The sequence below is a fragment of the Plasmodium relictum genome (genome assembly GCF_900005765.1).
Source record: "Plasmodium relictum strain SGS1 genome assembly, contig: PRELSG_00_v1_254, whole genome shotgun sequence".
Classification (NCBI taxonomy): domain Eukaryota; phylum Apicomplexa; class Aconoidasida; order Haemosporida; family Plasmodiidae; genus Plasmodium; species Plasmodium relictum.
In genome coordinates this window covers 5,626-16,648 of record NW_021628449.1, presented here as the reverse complement: position 1 = coordinate 16,648, position 11,023 = coordinate 5,626, and the positions used below count along the sequence as shown (strand labels likewise).

The following is an 11,023-nucleotide window of genomic DNA, read 5'->3' as shown; positions in this document are numbered from 1 at the left end:
TGGGTATTGATAGTTCACGTTTGTTTTCAAATTAAATAAAGAATTAACTTTTACTTGTAAAAACTTAAGATATAAAACAAATAATGTCTATGCTATATTCAATGTATATTTTTGAAATAATATTGAATAAATTAATGTTTTGACTTTATTAATTGTTATAGTTTGTATGTTTTTAATTAAAAAATATTAATTCTTTGTAAATAAAAACTCATTTATAACAGTTAATAGATCTATTAAAAGATGCAGTAAATTTTAATTCCAATTAAATATTATGCATCATAAGAAAACTGTATATATATATATAATAAACACTAATATATATATAAAGGTATATTTAGTTATACATGCTCTTTATTAATTTGTTTGTTTAATATTCTAGAAAAGCCATTAAGTGGACAATTAATAAATCAATAATACAAAAAAAAATATATAAAAATAGATAATCGCATATTTGTGATAAGGAAAACAAAATTAAAGTAAAAAAACTCAAAAAATGTTAAATATATTACAATGTATATAGAACAAACAAATTAAATTAAATTAAATTAAATTAAAATAAAATTAAAATAATAAAAAATTAAACAAAATAAAATAATGTGAAATAAAATAAAATTAATTAAAATCAAAAGAAGCCAGGTCAAATCAAATCAAATCAAATCAAATCAAATCAAATCAAATCAAATCAAATCAAATCAAATCAAATCAAATCAAATAAAAATACATAATTTCAATAAATGAAAAAAAATATATAAACAAAAATAAAAAAAAGGAAAAAAATATTTTATAAAAAAAAATACAATATATAAAATAAATATAACCTTAAAAACTATATGTAATACAAAAGAAAAAAATGGATTCTATTTCATTTTTATAAAAATTACTCACCTTCTATAAAGTTTACTTCAATAACCTCTTCACGATCACTGGAATTAAATAAATCCTCACCATTTTCATATTCTTCATGCACATATTCATCCACATTATTTTCCACACCCTTACCTTTATATAAAATAACGACAATTACACAACTTATTAATAAACCACCTAACATTCCGTGAGCTAATTTAATAGTTTTACCTTCAGTTTTATTTTTTCCTTTACTATCATTATTTTCATTGGATTCTTTATTTCCATTACTAACAATATTTTTAGTTAAATTTTGCTTTCCCTCACCTTTTTGAGAATTTTTATTAATATCATCATTTACTGAAAAGTTTTCATGTTCATTTTTTTTAATAGTTTCATCTAGAATATCTCTTATTTTATTTTTCTCTTCCTGACCACTTAATTTTCTTCGATAAATTTCTATTATGTCATTTATATTCTTAATAATACCATGAACTGAAAGAAATGTATTATTATTTTCAAGAAAAAGATCTTTATTTTTCTGTATATAATTTTCGAAAAGTTCCTTCGATTTATTTCCCTTCTCCTTAATTCTTTTTATATAATTGTCTAATTCATCTAGCATACTATTGTTCATTTTTTCTGATAAATCATAATCACTTTCATGTTCATATAATTCTATATCTCTCAATAAAAATTTCGCTCTTTCTATTAAATGGGAAACTTTTTCTGTATATATTAATATTTTGTTGTTCTCACTACTACTATTATTTTCTAATTCACTTATTTCCTTAGTTTTATGCTTAACTTCTTCATCTATTTTGTTGATCTTCTGCATACATTCTATGTCTACACATTCAACAATACCAAGTAATTCTTTTTCTCTTCCTATTAAAAAATCTCTTATTTCACTTAATTGCTTTTTCATGTTTAAAAATTTTTCTTCTTGATTTTCTACAATATTTTTATGTAAATGTGCTATATCAATTAATTTCTCACTATTTTTATCCATTTCTTTTAATTTTATATCATTGATATTTCTAAAAATTTCATTTATATTTATCCTTTCTTTTTGAAAAATTTCATACATATCTTTTAGTTTCTGTAAATATTCATCTACTTTATTTTCATCTTTACTTTCATTCATTGTTAAAAGTAATTTCTTTATATCATTTGTTGTTTTCATCCCTTCATCCCCCTTTCTCTTAAGTTCCTCTGAAAGAACATTTGCATTCTCAACATTGTTAGATTCATAAGTACTTATAATATTACTTTTATAGCTTTTATTTATTATATTAATATCATTAATCATAGAATCACAACTATTTTTAATATATTGTACACATAATGCAGCATCTTTTTTTTTTTTTTCTATTATTAACATATCTTTTGATATTTCAATATTTACAGTTGTACTAACCGCATATTGCAAAGATAATTTATAATTTTTTCCTAATTCTAGTAACTCATAAAAAAATATATTAATTTCTGAAACATTGCTATATTCGTAATCTATCTCTTTTGTAATTGTTCCAATGTTATTCTTTATACCCCTTAATATTTTACTAGAAAACTCGTCCTTATCTGTTTTTGTTGCTTCAACACGACGTTCTAAATCAGTTAAAGAAGACTTTTTATTATCAAGTTCAGTTTTTATTGTATTTAATTTTAATACTCCATCCATTTTATTTAATTTACTCATGTAAGCATTTGATATATTTTTTAGATTTTCGCTCTCTTTGATAATTTTAAAAAATACATCACACTTTTCATCATCAAAATTTATCTCTTTTATTTTTGTATATTTATCAAGAGCACCTTGTATTATAGAGAAGATACCATCAATTTTATTTAACTCTTCCTTAATTCTTTTTTTTAATTCTTCTCTTAACTTTACTTCTTCATAAATACTTTCAGCTTTTATTAGGATATCTTTGTTCTCCCTTACTTTTTTATTTATATCACCTAAATTTTCTTCTATTCTTAAAATAATATCTTCTATATTCTTCATGCTTTCATAATCTTTCATTTCTGATATTGTTTTTATACCCATATCTATAAAGCTTAGTGTTTTATTTATATTACTGTAAAATGCATGTATTTCGTCTTTATAAGCAGAATACCTTATTTTACTTTTGTTTATTTCATCGCTCTTTTTTTTTATTTTATTTAACTCATCCAATGCACTATTTATACTATCAGAATCTTTTATATTTTCTATATTTCCTTTGATATCTTTTATTTGTATTTCTATCCATGAATGCTCTTCTTTAGCTTTTTCATCCAACTTATCCAAATCCTTCTTCATATGTAGTATTAATCTTAAAATCTCATTTCTCTTAATATCATTAATAATTTTTAACAAATTTTCCATTTCATGTTTTTGATTCTTAAGTTTTTCTTCTTCTAATTCGGCTTCTTCTCTTTTCTCTTTTGCACTAGCATATGTGCTAGTAGGTTCTATAATGTTTAATACAAATTTTTCTATATTTCCATAGGATTTATCAAATATATTATATATATCATTCATTTTTTTTCTAGTATCTTCACATTTTTCTACTAAGTCATTTTCTTCTAACTGTAATTCCCCTATAAATGTAATTATATTGCCAATTGTTGCGTTTATTGATTTCATTAAGAATTCAATATTTTCCTTTTCTTTATCAGCTACTTTTTTTATTTCTTCCAAAATTCCTTCTTCGTATAATTTCTTAGATTTTTTCATTTCATTATCCATATCATTAATATTAATTTCTATTCCTTTTAGTTTATTTAATTCATCGCTCATTAAATTTTTATTAATTTCTACTTTCCTTAAAATTTCTATACTTCTTTTTAAATTTTCCTGCTCTGCTTTTAGTCTGTCGGATATTTCTTTTTCTGCTGTTTCATTCTCTCTTGAAATCAATTCCACTGCACTTTTAGAACCATTCAAATTATCCATTGTTCTTTGTTTTAAGGTCTCTAATTCTTCTAATAATCTATTTGAATGCACTTTTGTAGTTTGAATTTGTCCATATGCTTTTATAGACTTTTCACTATTTGTTTCTTCTTTTTCTTGTTCTATTATAATGATATCTTTTTTTAATATATTTAATCTTCCTATTAATTTTTTTAATAGACTTTCAATATTATTATAATCATTTTGAATCGCTCCCCATATATTATTTATTTCGTTTACTTTTAATTTATATTTTATGTTTTCTCCTAAAATTAAAGATTCGTTTAAAAGATCATCCATGTCCTCTTTATATTTGCAGCATAAATCATAATTATTTCTAGTATCTATACTATATTTATCTGCTTTATCGGAGTAATCTCTACTTTCTTTAACATATTTATTTATCTCTTCTATTACACTTCCTGTTATTTCTTTCTTCTCATTATAATCATGGTTTTTTAAATACTCTATTGTATATTTTCCCCTTTCTATATTATGATAATTCATTCTACAATTTTCCTTATGTTGTTCAGTTATCGTTAAAAATTCATTTATATTTCCTGTATTAACTATAATATCATCATTAATTAATTTAATTTCTTTTATTTTTTCATCAACAGAATTTTCATCTAAAACTTCTATGAGTACATTTCTTAAATCCTTTGCCCTTTGAAAATCAGCTATTATTTTTTTCTTTATATCTTCTGATTTTGTAAATTTTTCATTTGTAATTTCTTTTTCTCTTTTAGCTTTCGTGAAAGAAATTCTAATAGTATCCATTATACTATTAAATCTTTTTGTCATTAAACATTTCTCCATGTTCTCCATTTCGTAAGATGCATTATCTATGCTATTATTTTCTATTATGATATTTCTTAATTTTGTTTCAATAATTATTTGCATATTATCAATTCCACTTTCTGTATTATCACTTGATACTTTTTCTTTTAATGCATTAGCTTCTTGTACCAATTCATTTATTTTTTGTTGATTTTCTTTAGCTTTACTAGCAGGAATTTCATAATTAAAACTTTCTAATTCATCCTTCGAGATATCTATTGTTTTTTCCTTCAATTGAATAATTTTTTTCTTAAGTTCATCAATAATTTCCATTCTTTTGTTAGCCTTTTCTTTTTCATCATTAATTTGATCAACAGTATAGTTTACTGATTCCTTCTTATACTGTATTTTGTTTTCCTTTATATTTACTAAGTAATATCCTAAATTTGTTATCTCTTTTTCCAATTCTTTTAATATTTCTGCCATTGTCTCATAAATTTTTTTTATATTGTTTTTTTTATCACTTGAATTTTCTCTGCTTTTTTCGTTATTAGATTCATCAAATAACTTTTGAGATTTATTTTGTATATCTATAATTGTTTTATTAATTTTATTAACGTCTTCCATTTTATTTTTAATGCTCTGTGATATATCTTTTAAATTTTTCTTATTCTTTTCTTTCTTAACCTTTTCTATATCATTTTCGAAATCATAATTTTGCAAACATGCTTCTGTATCTTTTATAATTTTAGAATTTGTTTGTGTATCATTCTTTATTTTTTCATATAATTCAATAATATGTTTATGAAATATATTTGAAATTTCGTCATGTTGACCTTTTATTGCACTATCAACTTTCTTATTTAATAACTCAATTGATACTCTTGTTTCATCTATTTTCTTTGTAATATCATTAAAACGAGATTCTTGAATTGATACATTCTTTAAATGTTCTTCTAAAGTTTCTAATATAATAACACCATTAGCTTTTTCCTTTAAATTAATAGATGATTCTATAATTTCGGTTAGATTTTTTTTTAACTCATCAATGTTTCTTATTATATCTTCTGTATCTTCTTTTTTTTTTCTAATTTTGCTTAAAAAATTATTTTTTATGTTTTCTTCTACTTTATTTTCTCTACTAATTATAGCATCTTCTTCATCTATTTTTTTTTTTATGGAATCTGTATTTTTTCTTAAATTATTAATTGATGTATTACAGTTATCAGACATATTTATAATTTTATTTAGAATATAAATACCTTCTATAATTTTTTTATATGATTCAATATTTTTTATACTACTTTCTATTATATTTGTTGTATTACTAAGTTTCGTTTGAAAACCCTTTAATTTATTATTCATATCTACAGGACAAATTTGTTCTTTTAAACCTTTGATGTTACTTACAATTGTTTGATCCTTGGACATAGTAAAGTATTTTTCTATTTTTTCATATAATTCTAATTCCTTTTCAATTGTACTTATGATACTTCTGTTATTATTAATATGTTCTTCTATATTTTTTTTCTTTTCAGAGATTTTTTCATGATCTAAAGCAGTTAGAGAGATATCTTTTTCTTCCAATTCATTACTATATTTTTCATTGTTTTTGTGCAACAATTCATTCTTTTGAATTGTTATATCATCTTCAAATTTTTTCATTTTTTTACTTTCTTTTTCATATTCATTCGTATACCCAGATATTGAATTAATTGAAACATTAAAAGTTTCAAATGAATTATTTATTTTATTATATAAATCTTCAATTGACTTTGTTATTATTTCATTCTTAAGCTCTTCAATATTTTTTGTTATAGGTGTTACTTTTTCATTTATAATACTTGTAGCGTTACTAATAGTATTTTCTATTTCTGAAATTTTTTTTTGTGTTTCATCTAATATTATATTAAGTTTTTCCATGTTATTTTCCTCATAATTTAATGAATTCTTTTCAGTTAAAAATCTTGATATTTCATTAAATGATTCTTCTAATTTCCCATTATTAAATAATTCTTCTAAAGCTGAGCTTATTTTTCCATCCATCTCTTGTATTTTTTCTGTGTATTCATTATCATTAAAAAATGTCTCACTTTTAAAATTTTTAATGATATTTAAATCCTTTCTGGAACTTTCTTTTATATCTATAATTGTTTTATAATTGCTTTTTTTCTCATTTATTTTTCCTAGGTATTTTTTTATTTCTTCTATTACATTTTTGATTTTTTCATCTTCCTGTCTTTTTAATTCTTCTATTTTATCTTTTTTTGTTTGAACTTGTGTTTTTTTTAAGTCAATTTCTCCTATTAATGTTTTTAATTCTTGATCATATTCATTTAATGTATCAAGTTCGTTTTTTGCTGATCTTATTATATCATCAATTTTTTTTTTTTTATTTAATACATCATATGTAAGATCCACTAATTTATTTTCCCTTAGTTGAATTGTTCCTTTTATTTTTTCTACCTCATTTTTATTATCTTCAATCGATTTATATTTCATGTTCAGTTCTCTATATTTATCTTTCAAACTAATTTCATAATTAAATACATCAGAATATAATTGAGTAAGTTCATCTATGATATTGGAAATTTCTATAATACTATATTTATACGATAAATTTTCTAATACTATAAAATGTTCACGAATCATATTTACTGTACGATTATATATTTCAGTTGCTTTTGAAAAAATTTGATTGCTTTCTGTTGCTATATTTTCAGGATAAACTAGTGAAACTATATTTTTTCCTAATTCTTCTAATACATTTTGAAGAATGCTATCAAATTGTTTTTTATCTTCATCAAAATTTTTTTTTAACTCAGAATTCCATTTGTTATAACAGACAAATCCTTCATATCTTTCTAAAGATTTGATAAGAGTATTTGAAATATATTCTTTCTGCAAATAGAGTGTTTGTGCTCTTGAACAATCACTTTGAAATTCATTATAATATTTATTTTCTTTATCTATACCGTTTTTATATATTTTTTCGGTGTCATCAATTTTTTTAACTAACATCCTTAAGGAATTTCTACATGTTTTTTCACATATGTTTTCTTTTATAATTATTTGTACTACTTCAGAATTTAAAAAAGTGCTAATTTGTTCTAAGACGTCTTTATTAGAACGTGTATATGTTAACATTTTTTCTTTATATTCATCCATAACTTTTGAATACACAAAATTAGATTTTTTTACTTGTTTTTTATCTATGCTTACCATTAAATTACATTCTACATTAGTACAAAACTCATCACGTATCAACCGGTACAGACTATTATAAGCTCCTTTATTTTTTTGTCCGCATGTTCTCATCTCTGATCTTGTAGTTAGTTCATGCTTTTGTATGTTTGATTTGAATTTTTGATATCCTAATTGATATTGATTAGTTTTATTATCCTCTTTGAGAGATAGTAAGTTGTAAAATTCTTCTTGCATTTTCTGTTTAGTTTCTTTAAAGAACTTCATGATTTCTTTTGTGCATTTTGAAAGCTCTTCTATATCACTTTTGGTATTTCTATTAAAAGCATTTTTGTAATTTGAAAGATATGAACTCGAATCATCATAAGCAGCTGCATTTATGTGATATTTTGTTATTGTATCAAAATGAATATTAATTTCATCAACGAAATTGTTATAATATCTTAAAATTTCATCTGTTGATACTAAAATTTTACTCTGAATAAAAGAATTTTTAGTACTATTTGGTTCTTTCTTTTTTTTGTTTTCATATTCACTGATAAAAGAATTTTTGAATTTTTCGTTATTTTTTAAATTCAAATAAAACAATAAATTGTTTGTGTTATATTTAGACTTGTTTAAAGCTATTTTAACATTTTTCTTATAACATTGACCTATATATATATATATATGTATATATATATATATATACGCGTATATGAAATAAGATTTAAATAACATTGAAACAAATAAAAAAAATTTTTTTAACACCTGGTTAATAAAAGATATTATTAACCTTTTGTAGTACATACAGTTAGTTTACTAGTCATGTATGTACACTTTAGTCATACACTGACGCTAGTTAAAAAAAAAAAAAATATATATAAAGTTATATTTTTTTTTTTGTTTGTTTTGTTTTTATTGTTTTTACATTTGGGTAATTAATTAAAAAAAAAAAAAAAATTATTTTTTTTTTTTTTGGATAATGCTTTTTATTAATGAAACATAATAAACTTTTGTTAAATATAAAAATTATTTAACAAATTAAAATTTTAAATAATGCATAAATATTATGAATCATAAGAAAACATGACATATATAATAAGCATAAGAATATATATTATAAAAACATACATTTATTTATACATGCTCTTTATTAATTTGTTTGTTTAATACTCTAGCAAAGACATTAAACAGCCAATTAATATATCAACACCTTAATAACATAGAAAAAATATTATAAAAGTTCGTATATATATTATATTGCATAAAAGTGTAAGTGGAGTAATAGAATAATTCGTTCAACTTTTTATTATTTTCATATTTAAGGTAATTTATTTTTAATTATTCTATTTAATCTAAGTTTAAAAAAAAATATATTATATTTTTTTTAATAAATTTTTCTTTTTTTTTAGGTACGATTCTAATGTGCATTATATACGTTATATTTATAAAATATATTTATACGCATGTGAACTAATTAAATTAAAAACAGAAACAAATAGAAAAAAAAAAAATAAAAGGCTATTGTTAAATAGGAGATTTCACATGTGTAAATGAGTATGAATATATGTAAAAAAAAAAGAACTAAATTATAATTTAATAGTTGCATTATAATCTTGGGAGATTAAACGAGATAAAAAAGATTAAATGTGAAGGAAAAATAATAGATTTTAAAAACTGTTTATAAAATATGATTAAAGTAATAAAGAAGTTTTTTTTCTTATGAGAATTATTTAATCCCCTAAATTCTTCGTGTAAATATGTTTTTCTAAATATAATAGAACTAAAAAAAATATAATTAAATATAGGTTTATTATTATTTATTCATGTTATTTGAAGGGGTATTAATGTATGTATATTTATATTCATACTATCTATAAATGAATTAGATATTTTAAATTTACTATGTGCACATAAGGAGTTATATAAATTTTATCTTAAAAAAAAAAAGTTTAATAAAATTTCCTTTCCATTTAAAAAAAACTATATAAATTAACAAGTACCTTACCTAAAAAATTCATAAACCTCTTATAATATTTTTCTTTTCTAAATTTGTTTCTTTCCTAATCATCAATATATAAATAAGATTAAATTACTTAATATTTACACAATTATTGTATTTATTTAAATTTAAGTTTTTATTTTAAATATTTTAATCTTATTTTTACCATTACATATTATTTTTTTTTTAGGTCAAACAACGCAAAATTATTGTACATATATTTATAGCTTCTTTTAATAATAGTTTATTACATTATCATTGTGTTATATGAACTATTAAAATTGTTAAAAAAATGTAATTAACAATTTCATTTATCTTTTCGTTGCTCTCTAATATTGGCTTGAATTTACTACAGTATAAGCATTATACATGTTTTTTTGGAAAATATTTATATTTACAAAAAAATTATATTTTAATTTTTTTTCATATTGTTTCTAAGGTTTAAATGACTCACCATTTAGTTTCTACGTATTACCAAATAATTTACAATATATTATATATTATAATTAAATTATATGATTATTAACATAACTGTGACTAAAAATTGCATTATCTTTTTTTTTATATATACATTTTTATTCTTTATTAATAAAATTTTAATAACTATATGTTTTACACTGATTATTTTTAAAGAAATGAACAATTGTTGCACATAAATAATATTTAGATTTTCATATAATTACAAAATTTTAACTATTTTATCATTATTATAATATTCATCATTTCATTATTATTATGATAACTTAAATCAAACAAAATTATGTTAATCTTATTTTTGTGTTTTCATTTTTTTTTAATGGTTTCTGTAATGTCATTTACATAAATGCGTAATTGTTGTATTTTGGTTTGTTGTATTATTCTTTAAGAAATGTTCTAATGAATTATGTTTAATAAAAAAATTATTAACATTTCAGAATAATAATAAAAAAAAAACTATTCTTAACAATAAATTCTTCACTTTTCATACATATTAATAATATAAGCTACTATATGTCTAATAAAAATCCCCACGAAACCATAGTATAAATTGTTTTTTTTTATATGAAAAAAAAGTACAATTACATATACACAATTACTATTCTTGTATATTTAAGATACTAGTTAGAAAATAAATCTCTATATGATTTTTTATTTGTCCTATTGAATACTTCTAAGGTATTTTGAACAGTTAAATTAATAAAGAACATACCGAGAACTCTCTACTAAGTGTATTTATTATAGAATCACTTTATTATAATTAATTGCTTTTTAGTGTAATTTTTAATATA

At 20.7% G+C, this 11,023-nt stretch overlaps 1 protein-coding gene across 1 annotated transcript; it reads right to left on the bottom strand.

Annotated features, from left to right (window-relative positions):
* Window positions 1-877: 877 nt before the first annotated feature.
* Window positions 878-8,580, bottom strand: PRELSG_0021400 (reticulocyte binding protein, putative; the record flags this gene model as incomplete). Its single annotated transcript, XM_028679859.1, has 2 exons — window positions 878-8,424; window positions 8,547-8,580. The coding sequence occupies 2 exons, from the start codon at window positions 8,578-8,580 to the stop codon at window positions 878-880; spliced, it is 7,581 nt and encodes a 2,526-aa protein (XP_028531080.1).
* Window positions 8,581-11,023: the final 2,443 nt, after the last annotated feature.